This window comes from Paramormyrops kingsleyae, chromosome 7 (genome assembly GCF_048594095.1).
Source record: "Paramormyrops kingsleyae isolate MSU_618 chromosome 7, PKINGS_0.4, whole genome shotgun sequence".
NCBI lineage: Eukaryota > Metazoa > Chordata > Actinopteri > Osteoglossiformes > Mormyridae > Paramormyrops > Paramormyrops kingsleyae.
The window spans coordinates 26927598-26953402 of NC_132803.1; the positions used below are offsets into that span (position 1 = coordinate 26927598).

The following is a 25805-nucleotide window of genomic DNA, read 5'->3' on the forward strand; positions in this document are numbered from 1 at the left end:
CCTGGCTTATAATTAAAATCTGATAATTTTCTATAAGTCAAATAGCAGAAAAATGAAAGGAGCTTAAAAATATGGACTGAGGAGAAGGGAAAGTTAATTACTTGAAAGTATTATGAAAGATATTTCAGCTGAATTAGCCAAGGTAGGTATTAGACATACTAGGACAGTGGCTGTACCGCTCCAGATTGACTGATCGCCACCAAACTTGGAAGTTCTGTCTGTAGTCCAGTCATACAGAAGTGAATCAAATTTTGTAAGGATCGGATGAAGCATGCCTGAGATTTAGCTGTTTGAATGAAATGGGAATGGAAATGTTGTGGCCAGCAGGTGGAGTCAGCGCTCCATTTTAGAAATGATATTAAATGCTTTCTGACCTTCTGATTTGTAAATGAAGTCTGATAATGTTGTATAAGGCAAATGGGTGAAAAATGAACAGAAATTAAAATATGGACCTAGTTGAAGGGAAAGCAAACAATTCTTTGAATGTTTGAAGAGAAATAAGGACATTCCAACTGAATTTGCTAAGGTGGGTCTTAGAAATATATAGACAGTGGCTGTAGCTCCCCCATTTGACCGATCGGCACCAAAGTTGGAAGGTCTGTCTGTGGTCTATGGTTACATTAGCTGGTCAAATTTTATGAGGATTGGATGAAGAATGCCTCAGATTTAGCTGTTTGATTGAAATGAGCATGGAAATGGTGCAGGTTTGGTGTAGTTGGTGGCCATAGCATACAGGTAGGTCAAGTTATTTTTATAAATTATCCATAAGGGCCGTGTCATGATTGATCTACTACCAGAATGACCTTCTTGGGCTGGACATTGTAGTAGTTATAGCAATATGTTATTTATTAAGTTTTTAAATGTCACAAGGGAATGCAAATGACAATCATTAGGCATTGCATATTTCTTGATTTGGCATAACTAAGAGAACTTGCAATACAAAAGATTTCAACCAGTCATATGTCACTGGAACAGAAATGAGATAAATGTAAGTTGTACTGATTTTGCAGGTTTATAAAGACATGTTATATTGCTGTAGCGCCCCCGTTTGACTGATCGGCACCAAATTTGGAAGGTCTGTCTGTAGTCCACTGATACAGAAGGGAATCAAATTTTGTTAGGATTGGATGAAGCATGCCAGAGATATAACTGTTTGATTGAAATGGGCATGGAAATCATTTGGCCAGCAGGTGGAGTCAACACTCCATTTTAGAAATGCTATTTAAAACTTTTAGGCCTTCTCATGTGTAAATGAAGTCTGATAATGTTCTATGAGGCAAATGGGTGAAAAATGAACAAAAATTAAAAATATGGACCTAGTTGAAGGGAAAGGGAACAAATCTTTGAATATTTGATGAGAAATAAGGACATTTCAGCTGAATTTGCTAAGGTGGGTCTTACACATATATGCACATTAGCTGTAGCGCCCCCATTTGACCGATCGGCACCAAATTTGGAGGGTCTGTCTGAGGTGCAGTGGTACATTAGTGGGTCAAATTTCGTGAAGATCATATGAAGTATACCTCATATTTAGCTGTTTGATTGAAATGAGCATGGAAATGTGGTAGGTTCAGTGTGGCTGGTGGCCATACTGTACAGGCAGGTGAAGCTATCTTTATAAATTATACATAAGGGCAGTGTCCTGATTGATCTACTACCAGAAAGACCTACTTTGGTTAGACATTGTAGTAGTTATAGTAATATGTTATTTATTAAGTTTTTAAATATCACAAGGTAATTCAAATGACTATTATGGACTATCTTGATTTAGCATGACTAACAGAACATGCAGGACAAAAGATTTTAACGAGTAATATGTCACTTTATCAAAAATGACAACAATGTAACTTGAACTGATTTTGCAGGTTTATACAGACATGTTATATTGCTGTAGTGCCCCTGTTTGACTGATTGGCATGAAAATTGGAGGGCCCTTCCCCAGTAATGTCCTACAATATATATTTAAGTTTCGTGATGATTGGCTGAGGCACGCCTCAGATATAGCTGTCTGATTGAAATGGGTGTGGCACCAGTATGGTGTGGGTGTGGCTGGTGGCCATACCACATGGAAAGTTTCAGATTTTTTTAATATTTCTTTATAAGGACTGTCTCCTGATTAAAATGATCACAGAAATATGAAGGTTTGGTGAAAATCCAAGGAGGTTAAGAAAAAGTACTGTTTTAAGACTTTTACAAAATAGGCAAAAATGGCAAGAGATATGATGAAGTTCTTTATGCCATTAAATTTGTCATGAGCTAGTGGATAGCGTAAACAACAATTGTCAATTTTATAATTAACAGTTCAGGAGAAATAGGCAGAAATGTGCTGTAGCGCCCCCATATGGCAGACTGACATGTCCATTACAGGGTGGGTTCAGGGTCAGAGTACAAATGTAGAACCCAAATTTGGTTTGGATTGCTCATTGTTTAGCCAGTCAAATGGCTGGTTGATTTTGATTGGCTAATGGTGGCCAGGATTTTACAACTAATGACTGCCATGATACTTGTCTGACCTCAGGCTTGTACGTAGTACATATCTGCCAAATTTCAATTAGATTGGTCAAAGCAGTCAGGAGATATCAGCAGTTTTTAGTTGTAGCGCCCCCTATTGACGAAATGTGGGCTGCATTGTATGGTCACCCCATAATAGAGCAGGGAGGTTGGATTCTAAGTTTGGTTCAGGTAGGCAAAGGTATGGAGAAGTTATAGCAGTCAGACTGAAATAGGCCAAATTTAGGTGTGATTTGGGCGTGGCTAGTGGCCATAAAATAGACAAATGTCAGACTTTCTTGAACAGCTTTTGATCAGGTCAGTGGACTGATCGGTTTGACACCTCATTTGTCTGATTTGGTCCAACAGTGTAGGACTTGAAGGCAGAAGCCAGTTTCACAAATTATGCAAATTAGCAAAAAATCTAAGTAGGTGGAGCTTCATAGTCCAAATGGCAAGTTGGTAGAGCAAAGCTGTCTGTATCAGCAGAAAATATAAATTCAATTGTAGGACTAATAGGACAGGAGATATGGACTGAAACGCGTTGAGGGGCGCTAGAGCGCCCCCATCTGGCTGACAGGACTGGGTCAGAGAATCTGAGTAGCGGGTAGGAATTGACATCATCTTACCAAGTTTGGTTGGTCTAGCTCTTACGGTTTAGGCTGTACATTCAGTTTTAGGGCAGGAAAAAAATAATAATAATAATAATAATAATAATAATAATAATAATAATAATCCTAAGAAAAACAATAATGGTCCATAAGCATTTCATGCTTTGGACCCTTAATAATCCTAAGAAAAACAATAATGGTCCATAAGCATTTCATGCTTTGGACCCTTAATAATAAAGATAACTGCAAGCAGTGACAATCGGGTCCAAAGCTAATGGAAAGAAGCAATGAAGAGGAAAGAAGTGAATGGCATAAAATTAGAAGTTCACTAATTATTTGTAAATGAAGTACAGACTGTAATTGATGAGCAATGCATTTAAATTGGTAGAAAATATGAAATGCTACTATGAGATGATATCTAACATTTAAACATTACCTTTGGAAATGTTTATCAAGGTACGATAAAGGGAAAAAGGTAGATGAGAAACAGAAGGGAAATGTGGTGACAAGCTGTTGGAGAAATATTGCAATTGCTGCAGTGTACACAGGCTGAAGTAACATTGAAGTTTGATAGATTTCTAAAAGTCAAATGGCAGGAATTTATAAGCAGATTAAAAATATGGACTTAGATGAAGGGAAAGGTGATTAATATTTAAATGTTTAAATAAACAATAAGGAGATGTCAGCTGCATTAACCAAGGTTGTTGTTAGACATATTATGACAGTGGCTAAATTGTAAATGAAATATACACTGTAACTGATGGCCAATGCATTTAAATAGTCAGAAAATAAGAAATGCTACTATGAGATGATAGCTAACATTTAAACATTATTGTGGAAGTGTTTATCAAGGTATGATAAAGGAAAATGGTAGATGAGAAACGGAAGGGAAATGTGGTGACTAGCTGTTGGAGAAAGATTGCAATTGCTGCAGTGTACACAGGCTGAAGTAACATTGAAGTTTGATAGATTTCTAAAAGTCAAACGGCAGGAATTTATAAGCAGATTAAAAATATGGACTTTGAAGAAGGGAAAGGTGAATAATATTTAAATGTTTAAATAAACAATAAGGAGATGTCAGCTGCATTAACCAAGGTTGATCTTAGACATATTTTGACAGTGGCTAAATTTGAAATGAAGTACAGACTGTAACTGATGGCCAATGCATTTAAATAGTCAGAAAAAGTAGGAAATGCTTCTATGATAAGATAATACCTGACATTTTGAACATTGACTTTGATATGTTGATTAAGGTATGATAAAGGGAAGAGGGTAGATGAGAAACAGAAGGGACATGTGGTGACTAGCTGTTGGAAGAAATTGCAATTGTTGCACTGTACACAGCCTGAAGTATCTCTGAACTTTGATACATTTCTAAAAGTGAAATGAAATGAAAATGTCAATAATCTTTGAAGGTTTGATGAAAAATAAAGAAATTTCAGCTGCATTAACTATGAGTATATTTTGACAGTGGCAGAAGCGCCCCCGTTTAACCGAATGTCACCAAAGTTAGATGGTCTATTCATAGTCCAGTGCTACAGAAGTGAGTCAAATTTTGTGAGAATTCGATGAAGTATGAATGAGGTTTAGCAGACTTAATGAATACGGTATGGAAATAGTGAGGCCAGCAGGTGGAGTTAGCGCTACATTTGAAAATTGGTAGTATGCAGTCCCTGGTGTGGCAGTTTGACTACTGCCATTAGCAGAAGCAGCCTTAGTACAACAATATAAGATACAATATATAACAACAACAACAACAAATTTATTTTTGTATAGCGCATTATCACAACATTACATTGTCCCAAAGCGCTTTACAGCATCCCCACCCAAAGCCCCCAGTGAGTAAGCCATAGGCGACAGTGGCAAGGAAAAACTCCCTAGAAGGAAGAAACCTTGGGAGGGACCAGACTAACCATTTGCTGAAGTGCCTCAGCCCAAAAGAATTTGTTTTTTGTGTCAGATGGTCTAAGTAGACGGTAGAAATAGGCACCTGCATAACTAATATTTTAAGTCTAGATCATACAAGTTAAGCTTACTTTACAGTACCTCAGTGAACACATGCTGTCTTGTATATTAAAAAAAACAACAGTGGCTTACTGCATTTGTAAAGTATTCTTCTAGACATGAGAAGCCCTGAAAGAATTTAATGCCATTAATGAAATACAGGACGAACTCCACCTGCTGGCTAATGTATAAAAAAAATCCAAAAAACTGTAATATAAATAGAGCACCATCTCCACCTACTGGCCAATTTAATACAAAAAAGCAAAAAATCTGCAATATATACTGCCTGGCTTATAATTAAAATCTGATAATTTTCTATAAGTCAAATAGCAGAAAAATGAAAGGAGCTTAATAATATGGACTGAGGTGAAGGGAAAGTTAATTCCTTTAAAGTATTATGAAGGATATTTCAGCTGAATTAGCCAAGGTAGGTATTAGACATACTAGGAAAGTGGCTGTACCGCTCCAGATTGACTGATCGCCACCAAACTTGGAAGATTTGTCTGCAGTCCAGTCATACAGAAGTGAATCAAATTTTGTAAGGATCAGATGAAGCATGCCTGAGATTTAGCTGTTTGAATGAAATGGGAATGGAAATGGTGTGGCCAGAAGGTGTAGTCAGCGCTCCATTTTAGAAATGATATTAAATGCTTTCTGACTTTCTCATTTGTAAATGAAGTCTGATAATGTTGTATAAGGCAAATTGGTGAAAAATGAAAGGAAATAAAAAATATGGACTAAGGTGAAGGGAAAGGTAACAATTCTTTGAAGGTTTCATGAGGAATAAGGACATTTCAGCTGAATCTGTTAAGGTGGCTCTTAGACATAATACAACATTGGCTGTAGTGCCCCCATTTGCCCGATCACCTCCAAACATAGATGGTCTGTCTGTAGTCCACTCCTGCAGGAGACAGTCAAATTTTGTGAAGATTGGGAGAAGCATGCCTGAGATTTAGCTGTTTGAATGAAATGGAAATGGAAATGGTGTGGCCAGCAGGTGGAGTCAACACTCCATTTTAGAAATGCTATTTAAAACTTTTAGGCCTTCTCATGTGTAAATGAAGTCTGATAATGTTCTATGAGGCAAATGGGTGAAAAATGAACAAAAATTAAAAATATGGACCTAGTTGAAGGGAAAGGGAACAAATCTTTGAATATTTGATGAGAAATAAGGACATTTCAGCTGAATTTGCTAAGGTGGGTCTTACACATATATGCACATTAGCTGTAGCGCCCCCGTTTGACTGATCGGCACCAAATTTGGAAGGTCTGTCTGTATTCCACTGATACAGAAGGGAATCAAATTTTGTTAGGATTGGATGAAGCATGCCAGAGATATAACTGTTTGATTGAAATGGGCATGGAAATCATTTGGCCAGCAGGTGGAGTCAACACTCCATTTTAGAAATGCTATTTAAAACTTTTAGGCCTTCTCATGTGTAAATGAAGTCTGATAATGTTCTATGAGGCAAATGGGTGAAAAATGAACAAAAATTAAAAATATGGACCTAGTTGAAGGGAAAGGGAACAAATCTTTGAATATTTGATGAGAAATAAGGACATTTCAGCTGAATTTGCTAAGGTGGGTCTTACACATATATGCACATTAGCTGTAGCGCCCCCATTTGACTGATCGGCACCAAATTTGGAGGGTCTGTCTGAGGTGCAGTGGTACATTAGTGGGTCAAATTTCGTGAAGATCATATGAAGTATACCTCATATTTAGCTGTTTGATTGAAATGAGCATGGAAATGTGGTAGGTTCAGTGTGGCTGGTGGCCATACTGTACAGGCAGGTGAAGCTATCTTTATAAATTATACATAAGGGCAGTGTCCTGATTGATCTACTACCAGAAAGACCTACTTTGGCTAGACATTGTAGTAGTTATAGTAATATGTTATTTATTAAGTTTTTAAATATCACAAGGTAATTCAAATGACTATTATGGACTATCTTGATTTAGCATGACTAACAGAACATGCAGGACAAAAGATTTTAACGAGTAATATGTCACTTTATCAAAAATGACAACAATGTAACTTGAACTGATTTTGCAGGTTTATACAGACATGTTATATTGCTGTAGTGCCCCTGTTTGACTGATTGGCATGAAAATTGGAGGGCCCTTCCCCAGTAATGTCCTACAATATATATTTAAGTTTCGTGATGATTGGCTGAGGCACGCCTCAGATATAGCTGTCTGATTGAAATGGGTGTGGCACCAGTATGGTTTGGGTGTGGCTGGTGGCCATACCACATGGAAAGTTTCAGATTTTTTTAATATTTCTTTATAAGGACTGTCTCCTGATTAAAATGATCACAGAAATATGAAGGTTTGGTGAAAATCCAAGGAGGTTAAGAAAAAGTACTGTTTTAAGACTTTTACAAAATAGGCAAAAATGGCAAGAGATATGATGAAGTTCTTTATGCCATTAAATTTGTCATGAGCTAGTGGATAGTGTAAACAACAATTGTCAATTTTATAATTAACAGTTCAGGAGAAATAGGCAGAAATGTGCTGTAGCGCCCCCATATGGCAGACTGACATGTCCATTACAGGGTGGGTTCAAGGTCAGAGTACAAATGTAGAACCCAAATTTGGTTTGGATTGCTCATTGTTTAGCCAGTCAAATGGCTGGTTGATTTTGATTGGCTAATGGTGGCCAGGATTTTACAACTAATGACTGCCATGATACTTGTCTGACCTCAGGCTTGTACGTAGTACATATCTGCCAAATTTCAATTAGATTGGTCAAAGCAGTCAGGAGATATCAGCAGTTTTTAGTTGTAGCGCCCCCTATTGACGAAATGTGGGCTGCATTGTATGGTCACCCCATAATAGAGCAGGGAGGTTGGATTCTAAGTTTGGTTCAGGTAGGCAAAGGTATGGAGAAGTTATAGCAGTCAGACTGAAATAGGCCAAATTTAGGTGTGATTTGGGCGTGGCTAGTGGCCATAAAATAGACAAATGTCAGACTTTCTTGAACAGCTTTTGATCAGGTCAGTGGACTGATCGGTTTGACACCTCATTTGTCTGATTTGGTCCAACAGTGTAGGACTTGAAGGCAGAAGCCAGTTTCACAAATTATGCAAATTAGCAAAAAATCTAAGTAGGTGGAGCTTCATAGTCCAAATGGCAAGTTGGTAGAGCAAAGCTGTCTGTATCAGCAGAAAAAATAAATTCAATTGTAGGACTAATAGGACAGGAGATATGGACTGAAACGCGTTGAGGGGCGCTAGAGCGCCCCCATCTGGCTGACAGGACTGGGTCAGAGAATCTGAGTAGCGGGTAGGAATTGACATCATCTTACCAAGTTTGGTTGGTCTAGCTCTTACGGTTTAGGCTGTACATTCAGTTTTAGGGCAGGAAAAAAATAATAATAATAATAATAATAATAATAATAATAATAATAATAATAATAATCCTAAGAAAAACAATAATGGTCCATAAGCATTTCATGCTTTGGACCCTTAATAAAGATAACTGCAAGCAGTGACAATCGGGTCCAAAGCAAATGGACAGAAGCAATGAAGAGGAATGAAGTGAATGGCATAAGATTAGAAGTTCACTAATTATTGTAAATGAAGTACAGACTGTAATTGATGAGCAATGCATTTAAATAATCAGAAAATAGGAAATGCTACTATGAGATGATAACTAACATTTGAACATTACTGTAGAAATGTTTATCAAGGTACAATAAAGGGAAAAGGGTAGATGAGAAATAGAAGGGATATGTGGTGACTAGTTGTTGGAGAAATATTGCAATTGCTGCAGTGTACATAGGCTGAAGTAACATTGAAGTTTGATAGATTTCTAAAAGTTAAATGGCAGTAATATATGAGATTAAAAATATGGACTTAGATGAAGGGAAAGGTGATTAATATTTAAATGTTTAAATAAACAATAAGGAGATGTCAGCTGCATTAACCAAGGTTGGTCTTAGACATATTATGACGGTGGCTAAATTGGAAATGAAGTACAGACTGTAACGGATGGCCAATGCATTTAAATAGACAGAAAGTAGGAAAATGGTAGATGAGAAAGAACGGACATGTGGTGACTAGTTGTTGGAAAAAATTGAAATTGCTGCAGTGTACATCACTGAAGTTTGATAGATTTCTAAAAGTGAAATGGCTGGAAAATGAAAGCAATTTAATAATATGGACTGAGATGAGGGGAAAGATGATTAATTTTTAATATTTCATGAGAAATAAGCTAATTTCAGCTGCATTATCGAAGGTTGGTCTTAGACATGTTATGACATTGGCTAAATTGGAAATGAAGTACAGACTGTAACTGATGGCCAATGTTTTTAAATAGTCAGAAAAAGTAGAAAATGCTTCTATGATAAGATAATACCTGATATTTTGAACATTGACTTTGATATGTTGATTAAGGTACGATAAACGGAAGAGGGTAGATCAGAAACAGAAGGGACATGTGGTGACTAGCTGTTGGAAGAAATTGCAATTGTTGCACTGTACACAGCCTGAAGTATCTCTGAACTTTGATACATTTCTAAAAGTGAAATGAAATGAAAATGTCAATAATCTTTGAAGGTTTGATGAAAAATAAATTTCAGCTGCATTAACTATTAATACATTTTGACAGTGGCAGAAGCGCCCCCATTTAACCGAATGTCACCAAAGTTAGATGGTCTATTCATAGTCCAGTGCTACAGAAGTGAGTCAAATTTTGTGCGAATTCGATGAAGTATCAATGAGGTTTAGCAGACTTGATGAATTCGGTATGGAAATAGTGAGGCCAGCAGGTGGAGTTAGCGCTACATTTGATAATTGGTAGCATGCAGTCCCTGGTGTGGCAGTTTGACTACTGCCATTAGCAGAAGCAGCCTTAGTACAACAATATAAGATACAATATATAACCATTTGCTGAAGTGCCTCAGCCCAAAAGAATTTGTTTTTTGTGTCAGATGGTCTAAGTAGACGGTAGAAATAGGCACCTGCATACCTAATATTTTAAGTCTAGATCATACAAGTTAAGCTTACTTTATAGTACCTCAGTGAACACATGCTGTCTTGTATATTAAAAAAAACAACTGGCTTATTGCATTTGTAAAGTATTCTAGACATAAGAAGCCCTGAAAGAATTTAATGCCATTAATGAAATACAGGACGAACTACACCTGCTGGCTAATCTATAAAAAAAAATCTAAAAAACTGCAATATAAATAGAGCACCATCTCCACCTACTGGCCAATTTAATACAAAAAAGCGAAAAATCTGCAATATATACTGCCTGGCTTATAAATAAAATCTGATAATTTTCTATGAGTCAAATAGCAGAAAAATGAAAGGAGCTTAAAAATATGGACTGAGGTGAAGGGAAAGTTAATTCCTTGAAAGTATTATGAAGGATATTTCAGCTGAATTACCCAAGGTAGTGAATCAAATTTTGTAAGGATCGGATGAAGCATGCCTGAGATTTAGCTGTTTGAATGAAATGGGAATGGAAATGGTGTGGCCAGCAGGTGGAGTCAGCGCTCCATTTTAGAAATGATATTAAATGCTTTCTGACCTTCTCATTTGTAAATGAAGTCTGATAATGTTGTATAAGGCAAATTGGTGAAAAATGAAAGGAAATTAAAAATATGGACTCAGCTGAAGGGAAAGGTAACAATTATTTGAAGGTTTCATGAGGAATAAGGACATTTCAGCTGAATCTGCTAAGGTGGGTCTTACACATATATGGACAGTGGCTGTCACGCCCCCATTTGACCGATCAGCACCAAATTTGGACGGTCTGTCTGAGGTGCAGTGGTACATTAGTGGGTCAAATTTGGTGATGATCAGATGAAGTATTCCTCTGATTTAGCTGTTTGATTGAAATGATCATGGAAATGCTGTAGGTTCAGTGTGGCTGGTGGCTATACTGTACAGGCAAGTGAAGTTATCTTTATAAATTATACATATGGGCAGTGTCCTGATTTTTATACTACCAGATTGACCTACTTAGGATGGACATTGCAGTAGTTACAGTAATATGTTATTTATTAAGTTTTTAAATATGACAAGGGAATGCAAATGACTATCATGGGACATTGCATATTTCTTGATTTGACATGACTCACAGAACTTGCAGGGCAAAAGATTTTAACCAGTAATATGTCACTGGATCAAAAATGAGATAAATGTAAGTTGAGCTGATTTTGCAGTTTATACAGTGATGTTATATTGCTGTAGCACCCCCGTTTGACTGATCGGCACCAAATTTGGAGGGCCCTTCTCCAGTAATATCCTACATTATATATTTAAGTTTGATGATGATTGGTTGAGGCAGGCCTGAGATATAGCTGTCTGATTGAAATGGGTGTGGCACCACTATGGTTTGGGTGTGGCTGGTGGCCATACCTCATGGAAAGTTTATGATTTTTTTAATAATTTTATATAGGGACTGTCTCCTGATTTAAATGATACCAGATTTGTGTAGGTTTGGTGAAAATCCTAGGAGGATAAGAAAAAAGTACTGTTTTAAGACTTTTACAAAATAGGCAAAAATGGCAAGAGATATGATGAAGTTCTTTATACGATTAAATTTGTCATGAGCTAGTGGATAGCTTAAGCAACAATTGTCAATTTTATAATTAACAGTTCAGGAGAAATAGGCAGAAATGTGCTGTAGCGCCCCCATATGGCAGATTGACATGTCCTTTACAGGGTGGGCTCAGGGTCACAATACAAATGTATAACCAAAATTTGGTTTGGATTGCTCATTGTTTAGCTGGTCAAATGGCTGCTTGATTTTGATTGGCTAATGGTGGCCAGGATTTTACAACTAATGACTGCCATTTTACTTCTCTGACCTCAGGCTTGTACATAGTACATATCTGCCAAATTTCAATTAGATTGGTTAAGGCATTCAGGAGATATTGGCAGTTATTAGTTGTAGCGCCCCCTATTGACGAAATGTGGGCCGCATTGTATGTTGACCCCATGATAGAGCAGGGAGGTTGGATTGTAAGTTTGGTTCAGGTAGGCTAAGGTATGGAGAAGTTATAGCATTCAGACTGAAATAGGCCAAATTTAGGTGGGATTTGGGCATGGGTAGTGGCCATAAAATAGACAAATGTCAGACTTTCTTGAATCTATTTTGATCAGCTAAGTGGACTGATCGGTTTGACACCTCATTTGTCTGATTTGGTCCAATATTGTAGGACTTGAAGGCAGAAGTCAGTTTCACAAATTATGCAAATTAGCAAAAAATCTAAGTAGGCGGAGCTTCATAGTCCAAATAGCAAGTTGGTAGAGCAAAGCTGTCTGTATCAGCAGAAAAAATAATTTCAATTATAGGACTAATAGGACAGGAGCTATGGATTGAAACGCGTTGGGGGGCGCTAGAGCGCCCCCATCTGGCTGACAGGCCTGGGTCAGAGAATCTGAGTAGCGGGTAGGAATTGACATCATATTACCAATTTTGGTTGGTCTAGCACTTACGGTTTAGGCTGTGCATTCAGTTTTAGGGCGCGAAAAATAATAATAATAATAATAATAAAAGAGAAAAATCCTAAGAAAAACAATAATGGTCCATAAGGACTTCGTCCTTTGGACCCTTAATAAAGATAACTGCAAGCAGTGACAATCGGGTCCAAAGCAAATGGACAGAAGCAATGAAGAGGAATGAAGTGAATGGCATAAGATTAGAAGTTCACTAATTATTGTAAATGAAGTACAGACTGTAATTGATGAGCAATGCATTTAAATAATCAGAAAATAGGAAATGCTACTATGAGATGATAACTAACATTTGAACATTACTGTAGAAATGTTTATCAAGGTACAATAAAGGGAAAAGGGTAGATGAGAAATAGAAGGGATATGTGGTGACTAGTTGTTGGAGAAATATTGCAATTGCTGCAGTGTACATAGGCTGAAGTAACATTGAAGTTTGATAGATTTCTAAAAGTTAAATGGCAGTAATATATGAGATTAAAAATATGGACTTAGATGAAGGGAAAGGTGATTAATATTTAAATGTTTAAATAAACAATAAGGAGATGTCAGCTGCATTAACCAAGGTTGGTCTTAGACATATTATGACGGTGGCTAAATTGGAAATGAAGTACAGACTGTAACGGATGGCCAATGCATTTAAATAGACAGAAAGTAGGAAAATGGTAGATGAGAAAGAACGGACATGTGGTGACTAGTTGTTGGAAAAAATTGAAATTGCTGCAGTGTACATCACTGAAGTTTGATAGATTTCTAAAAGTGAAATGGCTGGAAAATGAAAGCAATTTAATAATATGGACTGAGATGAGGGGAAAGATGATTAATTTTTAATATTTCATGAGAAATAAGCTAATTTCAGCTGCATTATCGAAGGTTGGTCTTAGACATGTTATGACATTGGCTAAATTGGAAATGAAGTACAGACTGTAACTGATGGCCAATGTTTTTAAATAGTCAGAAAAAGTAGAAAATGCTTCTATGATAAGATAATACCTGATATTTTGAACATTGACTTTGATATGTTGATTAAGGTACGATAAACGGAAGAGGGTAGATCAGAAACAGAAGGGACATGTGGTGACTAGCTGTTGGAAGAAATTGCAATTGTTGCACTGTACACAGCCTGAAGTATCTCTGAACTTTGATACATTTCTAAAAGTGAAATGAAATGAAAATGTCAATAATCTTTGAAGGTTTGATGAAAAATAAATTTCAGCTGCATTAACTATTAATACATTTTGACAGTGGCAGAAGCGCCCCCATTTAACCGAATGTCACCAAAGTTAGATGGTCTATTCATAGTCCAGTGCTACAGAAGTGAGTCAAATTTTGTGCGAATTCGATGAAGTATCAATGAGGTTTAGCAGACTTGATGAATTCGGTATGGAAATAGTGAGGCCAGCAGGTGGAGTTAGCGCTACATTTGATAATTGGTAGCATGCAGTCCCTGGTGTGGCAGTTTGACTACTGCCATTAGCAGAAGCAGCCTTAGTACAACAATATAAGATACAATATATAACCATTTGCTGAAGTGCCTCAGCCCAAAAGAATTTGTTTTTTGTGTCAGATGGTCTAAGTAGACGGTAGAAATAGGCACCTGCATACCTAATATTTTAAGTCTAGATCATACAAGTTAAGCTTACTTTATAGTACCTCAGTGAACACATGCTGTCTTGTATATTAAAAAAAACAACTGGCTTATTGCATTTGTAAAGTATTCTAGACATAAGAAGCCCTGAAAGAATTTAATGCCATTAATGAAATACAGGACGAACTACACCTGCTGGCTAATCTATAAAAAAAAATCTAAAAAACTGCAATATAAATAGAGCACCATCTCCACCTACTGGCCAATTTAATACAAAAAAGCGAAAAATCTGCAATATATACTGCCTGGCTTATAAATAAAATCTGATAATTTTCTATGAGTCAAATAGCAGAAAAATGAAAGGAGCTTAAAAATATGGACTGAGGTGAAGGGAAAGTTAATTCCTTGAAAGTATTATGAAGGATATTTCAGCTGAATTACCCAAGGTAGTGAATCAAATTTTGTAAGGATCGGATGAAGCATGCCTGAGATTTAGCTGTTTGAATGAAATGGGAATGGAAATGGTGTGGCCAGCAGGTGGAGTCAGCGCTCCATTTTAGAAATGATATTAAATGCTTTCTGACCTTCTCATTTGTAAATGAAGTCTGATAATGTTGTATAAGGCAAATTGGTGAAAAATGAAAGGAAATTAAAAATATGGACTCAGCTGAAGGGAAAGGTAACAATTATTTGAAGGTTTCATGAGGAATAAGGACATTTCAGCTGAATCTGCTAAGGTGGGTCTTACACATATATGGACAGTGGCTGTCACGCCCCCATTTGACCGATCAGCACCAAATTTGGACGGTCTGTCTGAGGTGCAGTGGTACATTAGTGGGTCAAATTTGGTGATGATCAGATGAAGTATTCCTCTGATTTAGCTGTTTGATTGAAATGATCATGGAAATGCTGTAGGTTCAGTGTGGCTGGTGGCTATACTGTACAGGCAAGTGAAGTTATCTTTATAAATTATACATATGGGCAGTGTCCTGATTTTTATACTACCAGATTGACCTACTTAGGATGGACATTGCAGTAGTTACAGTAATATGTTATTTATTAAGTTTTTAAATATGACAAGGGAATGCAAATGACTATCATGGGACATTGCATATTTCTTGATTTGACATGACTCACAGAACTTGCAGGGCAAAAGATTTTAACCAGTAATATGTCACTGGATCAAAAATGAGATAAATGTAAGTTGAGCTGATTTTGCAGTTTATACAGTGATGTTATATTGCTGTAGCACCCCCGTTTGACTGATCGGCACCAAATTTGGAGGGCCCTTCCCCAGTAATGTCCTACATTATATATTTAAGTTTGATGATGATTGGTTGAGGCAGGCCTGAGATATAGCTGTCTGATTGAAATGGGTGTGGCACCACTATGGTTTGGGTGTGGCTGGTGGCCATACCTCATGGAAAGTTTATGATTTTTTTAATAATTTTATATAGGGACTGTCTCCTGATTTAAATGATACCAGATTTGTGTAGGTTTGGTGAAAATCCTAGGAGGATAAGAAAAAAGTACTGTTTTAAGACTTTTACAAAATAGGCAAAAATGGCAAGAGATATGATGAAGTTCTTTATACGATTAAATTTGTCATGAGCTAGTGGATAGCTTAAGCAACAATTGTCAATTTTATAATTAACAGTTCAGGAGAAATAGGCAGAAATGTGCTGTAGCGCCCCCATATGGCAGATTGACATGTCCTTTACAGGGTGGGCTCAGGGTCACAATACAAATGTATAACCAAAATTTGGTTTGGATTGCTCATTGTTTAGCTGGTCAAATGGCTGCTTGATTTTGATTGGCTAATGGTGGCCAGGATTTTACAACTAATGACTGCCATTTTACTTCTCTGACCTCAGGCTTGTACATAGTACATATCTGCCAAATTTCAATTAGATTGGTTAAGGCATTCAGGAGATATTGGCAGTTATTAGTTGTAGCGCCCCCTATTGACGAAATGTGGGCCGCATTGTATGTTGACCCCATGATAGAGCAGGGAGGTTGGATTGTAAGTTTGGTTCAGGTAGGCTAAGGTATGGAGAAGTTATAGCATTCAGACTGAAATAGGCCAAATTTAGGTGGGATTTGGGCATGGGTAGTGGCCATAAAATAGACAAATGTCAGACTTTCTTGAATCTATTTTGATCAGCTAAGTGGACTGATCGGTTTGACACCTCATTTGTCTGATTTGGTCCAATATTGTAGGACTTGAAGGCAGAAGTCAGTTTCACAAATTATGCAAATTAGCAAAAAATCTAAGTAGGCGGAGCTTCATAGTCCAAATAGCAAGTTGGTAGAGCAAAGCTGTCTGTATCAGCAGAAAAAATAATTTCAATTATAGGACTAATAGGACAGGAGCTATGGATTGAAACGCGTTGGGGGGCGCTAGAGCGCCCCCATCTGGCTGACAGGCCTGGGTCAGAGAATCTGAGTAGCGGGTAGGAATTGACATCATATTACCAATTTTGGTTGGTCTAGCACTTACGGTTTAGGCTGTGCATTCAGTTTTAGGGCGCGAAAAATAATAATAATAATAATAATAAAAGAGAAAAATCCTAAGAAAAACAATAATGGTCCATAAGGACTTCGTCCTTTGGACCCTTAATAATCCTAAGAAAAACAATAATGGTCCATAAGGACTTCGTCCTTTGGACCCTTAACTAGAAACTGCAGGCAGTTACGAAAGGGTCCAAAGCGCAGGACGATCGGACTGGTCGGACAGTAGAGGAATAACGGCAGTGAACCGGCGGCCAGGGTAGTAGAAAGTCAGACAGAATTAGACTGCCATAACAGGATAGGAGATGTAGGACAGAGCTGGACGGTCTCAGTAGTTGGCAGACATTAGGATGGAGATGCTTTTATTGCAGGTGTAACAGGCCAGTCAACATCAGAGAGTACACTGTGCACATCAGGATACCTAGCTGAAATACAAAAATACTAAGCTGGGTTCGAACCGGCGATCCTCTGATTACAGGCACACAGGATTAGCACACTGAGCCACCCGCTGCTGTGGGTAAGACGACTGAGATCAGTAGACACCTTCTGGTAACTCGTTTTAGCTCAATGAGCCTAGGTGGGTCTTAGATGTATATAGACAGTGGCGTAGCGCTCCCGATTGACCGATCGACACGAAATTTGGAGGTTATCTCTGGGGTACAGTCCTACATCAGTGAGCCAATTGTTGTAATGATTGGCTGAAGCATCCCTGAGATATAGCTGTCTGATTGAAATGGGCAAGACATCAGTACAGTCAGGGTGTGGCTGGAGGCTGTATCTTACCGAAAGTTTAAGTTTTTTCTGTAAATCTTTAAAAGGACTGTCTCCTGATTTGAATGACACCCGATTTATGGATGTTAGGTGAATATCCTAGGAGGTTAACAAAAAACCTGTTTTCAAAACATCTATAAATCATGCAAGAAGGCAAAGATGTAAAACCAAGATCTATATGCAGGTTGATTCATCAGGACATAGTGAATTGGCCTGGCAATAAATTTCAACTGTAGGCTTGACAGGTCTGGAGATATAGGCAGAAATGCAAATCGGGGTGCTGTAGCGCCCCCATCTGACTGACTGGGATGGGTCAGTGGGACTGAGTAGTGGGTAGGAATAGCAATATTGTTGCCAAATTTGGTCAGTCTAGGACTTACGGTTTAGGCTGGGCATTCAGTTTTAGGGAAGAAAAATAATTATTGTTTAACCGTCTGAAGTAGTGCCTGAGCACGTCTAAATTAACAATAATATAAGCTTCATTCATCATCGTGGGGAAAACGCCTTCACGTCTCCCCAGCTCACTTCATGGAGGGTATGCTGTGCACATCGGGCTGCCTAGCTCGAGTACCCGCCGAAGCTGGGTTCGAACCTGCGACCCTCTGATTACAAGCATACAAGTTTAGCCCACTGAGCCACCCGTTGCTGTGGTTAAAGCAAGTGAGATCGGTAGACACCTTCCTACCTGATCTGGTAACTCATTTGAGCTGAATTGGCCTAGGTTGGTCTTAGTAATATATAAACAGTGGCCGTAGCCACTGTTTACACGGTAGGCTGAGGGTCAGAGGACAAATGTACCAGCTAAATTTGATTTGGATTGGTCATCATTAAGCAAGTCAAATTGCTGCTTGATTTTGATTGGCCAATGGCGGCCACTGTTTCAGGACTCATGACTGTCATTGTAGGTGACTGACCTCAGGCTGGGACCTAGTACATATCTGCCAAATTCCAGTTGGATTGGCCAAGGCAGTCAGGAGATATTGGCAGTTTTTAGTCATAGCGCCCCCTATGGACGAAATGCGGCCCCCCTTGGACCGTGTCCCCAGAATGATGTCCGGAGGTAGAATTTCAAATTTGGTCGATGTAGGTCAAGGCAAGGGCAAGTCATAGCTGTTAGACCAAAATGGGCCAAATTTGGGAATTCTTTGGGCGTGGCTAATGGCCGTACAATACACAAAATGTCTCAATTTTTTTAGAAATTCTTGATGAGCTCACAGTTCTGATTCGTTTGACACCTCATTTGTCTGATTTGGTAGGACAAGCTAGGACTTTAAGAGATAAGTAGTATTTGCAAAATATGCAAATTAGCAAAAAATCTAAGTAGGCGGAGCTTCATGGTCCCATTGACTTTTTGGTAGGGCATGGCTGTCTGTATCAGCAGAAAAAAGAATTTTGGTTGTAGGACAAACAGGACAGGAGATATTGACTGAAACGTGTTGGGGGGCGCTACGGCGCCCCCCTCTGGCTGAGTCGGACGGGTCGGACAACCTGAGTAGTGGGTAGAAATACCAATCATCCTACCAAATTTGGTCGGCCTAGGACTTACGGTTTAGGCTGGGCATTCAGTTTTAGGGAAGAAAAATAATAAAAATAAAAAAAACGAGATTTGCTTCTGAATACAGAATTTTATCAAAATCTGAGAGCTCGTCTGCTGGCAGTATGGAGTTGGACAGGAAATTAGGATTCGTGAAGAAAAGGACACGCACAGATGCAGCTGTTGTTCGGTATGCTAGGTTTTCGCCCACAAAGGACCTAGAGAAATACCATCAAAGCATTTTGCAGCTGTTCCTACCACATTATTTTGATGGCCAACTAAAACCACCTCCTTTTGGCAGTTACCAGGACTTCTACGAGACTGGCTTTGTGAAGTTTTTCGGTAATGAATTACATTCGGTGAAACGGGTCGTCGACTCAAATATGGCAAGTTTTGAAAAGGAAGCGGATGTGATAGACAAAGCTGAGGAAGATCTACAGTTGCATGGTGTAATGGAAGATGCATGGGCACTGATCTGTCCAGAGACTGAATGTGAACGGTTGGAGTGCCTCGCCAGCAAATCCAGTGTAACGCCAGAAATGAGCGAAGACCGTGATGAGATACCAGATTTGTTACCGAGACCGGGTCGCCATATGTTCCAGGACAATCCTTGTGGTATGTCAAGGCAGGAAGCGCTGGCTTTGCTTCGCTCACTGAACAAGAAGCAGTCTGAGATCTTTTACAAAATAAGAAGCTGGTGTTTACAGAAGACACGTGGTGAAAATCCAGAACCATTTCATGTATTTATATCTGGACCTGGAGGTGTGGGCAAGTCTGTCTTGATCAAAGCAGTACATTATGAGGCATCTCGTATCTTGTCAAAGTTGTCAGATAACCCGGATGAGAGGCATGTGTTGCTGACTGCTCCGACTGGGGTTAGTGCCTACAACATCAGTGCTGCGACGATACACGCCTGTTTCCACATTGCGACAGATGTGAAGCTGCCTTATCAACCACTTGGAGATGAGAAGATAAATTCATTGAGAGCTGAACTGGGAAACCTGCAGATATTGATTATAGATGAGATTTCAATGGTCGATCACAAACTGCTTTCATATATTCATGGCAGATTGAGACAAATCAAGCAAACTGGAGATTATTCTGCCTTTGGTAACGTCTCAATAGTTGCCGTTGGAGATTTCTACCAGCTTTGTCCGGTGAAAGGGAAACCTTTGTATACTGAGACTAAAGGTGTCAATCTATGGCAGAATCATTTTGCTTCAGTGGAGCTGACGGACATCATGAGACAGAAAGATTTGGATTTTGCACAGTTGCTGAATCGGCTAAGGAAACGCAAAAGGGGTGATGCAATGCTAGAGGAAGACATTGCTATGCTGAAACGACGGGTGACAGACCAAGGACAAGACAGTACTGCCCTTCATATCTATGCGACTAATTATGAAGCAGATCTGCATAACCATCGCATGCTGCAGAAGGTATGCTCAGACCCTGTCATCATTCACGCTCAGGACTTTGAAAGGGTCGCTGCAACTGGCCGACTGCAAAGGAAAGCTGGACATCACGCACAAGTTTACAAGACGTGTCTGTCAGAAACACTTCACGTAGGTGTTCATGCACGGGTAATGCTACTGAAAAACATCGACGTTTCAGACGGCCTGGTAAATGGTGCATTTGGTACGGTAAGTGAGGTGTGCTTTGGTACTGAGGACGATTTCCCATTCGAAATATACGTCACGTTTGACAATGAAGCAGCTGGTAAGTCACTCAGAGCAAAGAAGCCGTGCTTAATCAAAGGTTTGGACAGAGCGACACGAATCAAACCAGAGGAGGAGAGAGTGGGTAACAGCGGTGCAGCACGACGTCAGTTTCCATTGAGATTAGCATGGGCTTGCACAGTACACAAAGTACAAGGTCTGACTGTGGATAAGGCTGTTGTATCACTGAAGAAGATATTTGCAGCTGGACAGGCATACGTAGCGTTAAGCCGTGTGACTTCTCTGGAAGGCCTCATAATAGAAGACTTCAAGGAAAGTGTTATATACGCAAAACAGGACATTGAGAGTGCAATGCAAAGCATGCCTGCTTTTATTGAACCTGTCACAGAAGTGCCATCATTATGCAGAATTCTCCTCCACAATGTTCAAGGACTCGCATGTCACCTGGATGACATAAAGCAAGACGGAAGGTATATGAAAGCCGATATCATCTGCTTGACAGAGACGTGGTTAAAGGAAGACACAGAAGAGATACACCTGAATGGATTTTCATTCTATGGGAAACGGAGACATCTCGCGTACGATGGTGATGATTCAATCTTTGCCGAACTGAAGAACCAACAGCATGGTGGTGTGGGCGTGTATTATAAAGAACATACCAACTGTAGCGTTGTTGATTTGCAGTGTGTCAACATTGAGTGTCTCCAGTTCAATGTGGGCCTACTGAAAACAACAGTCTCGGTACTATACAGACCGCCCTCGTATACTGTGTCAATCTTTCAGAAGAATCTCATGTGGCTGATCGCTCGCATGGACAGCATGGATGGAGGGAAAATCATCATGGGAGATTTTAATGAAAATCTTTTCACGGGAAGTACAATCACCACTTTTATGGAGGAACATGGGTATGCTCAACTTGTGAAAGACGCGACCACTGGGAACGGCACTTTGATTGATCATGTGTATGCAAAGGACATTGTCAAAAACGGTATCTGTGTTTCTGTAATGCCAACATATTTTAGCCACCATGAATGTGTTGTCCTACATTGTCTGTGAAATTGTATGCAAACTGATAATAAAATTTGTGATGGACTGAGTTTTATGGAGAGGGTTCTACTGGGGCTGGGCCTAAGCTTGGGGTGGCTGGCACAGTGGTGAGGTTAGGGGGCTGGGTCTGGGGGGGCATCGTCATTTGTGTTAATCTTCTAGTGCAGGGGTGTCAAAGTCCAGTCCTGGAGGGCCGAAGCCCTGCACGTTTTTGAGTTTCCTCTCATTTAACACACCTGATTCAACTCCTTGTGCTAATTAACACGTCACTCTTTAACTCATTTCTGGTGGAACAGAAACAACTAAGCTAGTCAGAGCTCCAGCCCTCCAGGACTAGAGTTTGACACCCCTGTCATAGTGCGTTCCATTTGCCATCAGACCACTGTTTCTGTGTCATTTTCTGAGGACTGAAGCTGGAAGTGACAACATGCACAACTTATCTGTGGGCTCTGTCACTTCTCAACTTATCTGTGGTCACTACAAAGTTTTATGTGTAAAGCAGCCTGACATTTCCAGTTCCGACCTCCAACATAAATGTAATGTAGCATTCCTCGTCCCCCCGATCCAGCCCCAGCCGCAACCATTTTTGTTCAAACCTTTTTTGTTTATTTGTAGTCTCTCTTCCTACTAATTACCCAACACTACCAATGTACAATTATCATGTGGCACTCTGAGGATCAAGCTAAGGGACCTTGTGTGCACGTTTGCATACATGTTCCCTACCTATGTCCACCTCTGTCTGCCACCAGCCGTCTGTGTATGCTCCCCACCCTAAGCCAGATCACCCCCTGCACTTGTTATGGCATCAGATTGGGACAGTAATGCATCATACTGCCTGCAACCTGGCCAGAGTATGCTGGGCTGGACATGTGAGTTTGCCTCTTCCGAAGGTTTCTTCCTCTTTGAGGCACTTTTACTTGGCCACTGTTAATATTTGCCTGACATGCAAATTTCTGGTTTTTCTCTTTTTCCAGTGCCTGCTGTTTACATCACTCACCCCATGGCCACCACCTGAAGATTACCTTCACCCCTTGTGCTAATAAGGCAAACCTTGTCTGGAGCCCTCAAGGGCAAACGGCCACAGACATCTGTAGGCCACGGTAAGCCCTTATAGTCATCTGTCTGTGTAGTGTCTTACAGAAAAGTTTCAGACTAATGGAAGGAAACATTGGATGTAGGTCTGCTTTTCCTGTATTGTCATAAAGTATGTGATGCAATCTCTAGGCTGGACTTCATTTTGTGTGTGGTTCTGTTCTACTACAGTTGATGATAAAGCTACAAGCAAGTAACATGGAATGCAGTCGTACATATGGATGTGCGAGGAAGAAACTGGAAAAGCTGGGCAGTTTGTCACCAACAATATTCATCTAGACGCAGTGGCTGTGCATGACCATGTGGGCATAGCAAAGGTGCATGATTCACAGTGTCTCCCTTACCGTCATTGTCTTAGATATTCCACCACAGTTCATGGTACAAAACCTGAGACATTAGCCAGCTGAACATTGTCAAAATCATCTGGTATGTCCTGGCGTTCCAGATGTTTAACCTGACGACTTGTATGAATCTCCTCAGGTCACTATTGCAAAATCATCATCTACCACCATGAATATCAACCCAAGGGACCTTTGTATAAATGTCGGTTTCATATCTCCATCTCTGCCTGCTGCCGATCGTCTGTCTATGCAGCCTATAGGCTACTGCATTATCCACTGTTCTTTCTGAGCCAGTTTCACTTCGCGTGCTACTGATGTTGCTGACTCCATGCCCACTACATGAAGTTCCCGTAACACATCGCACTCCCTGCTACCTGACCAGAAGATAGCTTGCCCTTGTGAGTTTTCCTCTTTCCAAGGCTGCTACTTCTCTGAAGTAGTCTGACTGCAACTGTCAGTCTCTTGTTCACTGACATGCATGTTTCCTGTTTTTTCCAGTGCCTGCTGTCGATGTCACTGACCCCATGGCCACTGCATCAAGTCTCCCTTCGCCCTTTCTGCCAATAAGCCAAGCCGTGTGTGGAGGACTCAGGCCTAGTGTGCAGTGCGTACAAACCTCCTCAATTGAGCACTGATACCCATAGTGAACCCTGCCACACATAATCTCCAAACATTATAGAATGATGCCCAGGCTACCTTGATTATAATGCATCATTGCTCCTGTATGTTTCTTGCTATGGTGTGCCAGTTTTATTTCTTGTGCTTCTATTCTTCTGCCCTTCTGCCTGTGATGTCTTCCCCCTCTGTCCTGCTGCCATACTACTGTTTGCCCCACCATCTGGCACAGCTCCAGCACTTGCCTACCATCAACTGCCTGCCCTCTGCTTGCATCTCAAATGTGAAGACTGGGAAAATGTGAATTATGACTGACTTTCCCTGCCAGCCCCAGGAGCATGGGCTCCGCCTCTGAGTCTGGCTCCTCCTAAGGTTTCTTCCTTCTAGGGAGTTTTTCCTTGCCACTGTTGCCTCTGGCTTGCTCACTGTGGGCTTTGGGCAGGGATGCCGTAAAGCGCTTTGAGACTATGAAATATTGCGAGACAATATTACAATTTCAATGTGTATTGTATCATTTGTAGTGTCATTTTTTAAAATAAATTTTTATCTATCAATGTTTCATATGTCAATGTTCCATCTATTGTATATCTGTTTCATTGTGTATTCATTTATTTCTTTTCACTTTTACTCTGCAATACCAAAGCATTAGTCATGTCTCCTAAGATGTTTCTGCTTCGGGACATATTGCAGAATTCCTGTGTTTACTTGCACTAACGTGTAGTAAGGTCACTTGTATATTCGGAAGTACGTCACCATGTTGCAGAATGGCACAATTGCACTTTATTTGTAAACTGTTCATTTAGTAATTTTATCATCATACATGGAATATTATGTCAGCTGTGCTGCATCCACTGTTCTGACTATGACGTACCTCAGGAGACCCCACAAACAATAGCACAAGCATGAATTTGTAAGACCGATGTAGTCTCTTGAAATTTTCTGATGTTTATTATGTGTTATGTGGTTTGCCTTTCATAAAGAATAAGTATGATAAGTATTATTGTTGTCATTCTTAAGCATGATGAGTACACCTACAGTATGAAACTGAGAATGCTTTTCAACTAGGGTAGGTCCAGTCTGGTTCCATTTCAACATGCATACATAGTAAGGTGATTCACATATGACAAGTATTTCAATGCTATGATCAACATTAAGAAAAAGACCCACTGGACTATAATGACATTTGATGGTAAGTAGCTGCAACTTATACTAGCCTGCAATATGCTTGCAGTCTGGTGTTTCAGGGTGACTAGTCCCATTAGCAAAAGTAGCCCAAGTATGCAGCAGTAGTCCTATGTTTAAAAATGATAGCGGACACGGTGATGTAGTGTAAGACTACCAAGAGCCAAAACTATATCATTCAAACAAAATCCCAGGATTAATTGCACTGTCTGTACATCTTGAAGGACTTCATGGAAAAGATGGAACAGAGCACATGCATCTGAGTCACTTGTGATGCATCATGTTAAAAAACAAACCTACATTTATAGTAGAAAAAATCAAAAGGAAAGTCTATGACTATAGAATGGCATTTTTGAAAGCACAAAAAATGCATTGCTGACTACACGTCTGAGCCACTCGCCAATGTATGGAAAAGTCAAACAATACTATGCACTTCTGGGACAGAATGGAGATTAAGTCTAGGCGTATCTAGTCAGGAGATATAGGACCATATGTAGACATCTGTGGTGTCATGCAGTCCAACGGAATGTCTGGTTTGGGTCTGATGCTCTGACTAGTAGGTAGAAAGCAGGATGGAGATTGTTGAGTCTTGGTCTAACAGGTCAGTAGAAGGTAGTAGGAAATAATGTAGAACTGTGTGGTGCAGTATCTGAGCCTGACTGAATGTCTGGTTTGGGTGTGATAGTCTGAGGAGTAGGTAGGAATGAGGATGGAGATTGTGTGGTGGAGTACCTGAGCCTAACTGAATGTTTGGTTTGGGTCTGATGGTCTGAGTAGTTGGTAGAAATAGGCGCCTTCATACCTGATGTGGAAAGTTTACTTACAAGTTAAAGTTTGCTTGTACTGACTGTGTGAACATAGGCTGTGTTG

At 39.6% G+C, this 25805-nt stretch overlaps 2 protein-coding genes across 6 annotated transcripts in view; one reads left to right on the forward strand and one right to left on the reverse strand.

Moving 5' to 3' along the window:
- LOC140592132 (sialoadhesin-like) overlaps nt 1-25805 on the reverse strand; it is a 252455-nt gene that overhangs the window by 126190 nt on the left and 100460 nt on the right. The window lies entirely within an intron of this gene.
- On the forward strand, nt 19055-24747 carry LOC111855291 (ATP-dependent DNA helicase PIF1-like). 4 transcript variants are annotated; one of them, XM_072714658.1, is made up of 6 exons: nt 19055-22574; nt 22680-22805; nt 22969-23114; nt 23278-23536; nt 23637-23742; nt 23986-24747. In XM_072714658.1, exon 1 carries the CDS (start codon nt 19108-19110, stop codon nt 21712-21714), a length of 2607 nt encoding a protein of 868 aa, XP_072570759.1. In that variant the 5' UTR covers nt 19055-19107; the 3' UTR covers nt 21715-22574; nt 22680-22805; nt 22969-23114; nt 23278-23536; nt 23637-23742; nt 23986-24747. The 4 variants fall into 4 exon arrangements, with proteins under 4 accessions (XP_072570759.1, XP_072570757.1, XP_072570758.1 ...); XM_072714656.1 differs by having other exon boundaries at nt 19055-22805; XM_072714657.1 differs by having other exon boundaries at nt 19055-22805; nt 23433-23536.

Excerpts from the sequence above, each read along its gene's own strand:
- LOC111855291 (XM_072714656.1), top strand. The coding sequence starts at position 19,108 with ATGGAGTTGGACAGGAAATTAGGATTCGTGAAGAAAAGGACACGCACA.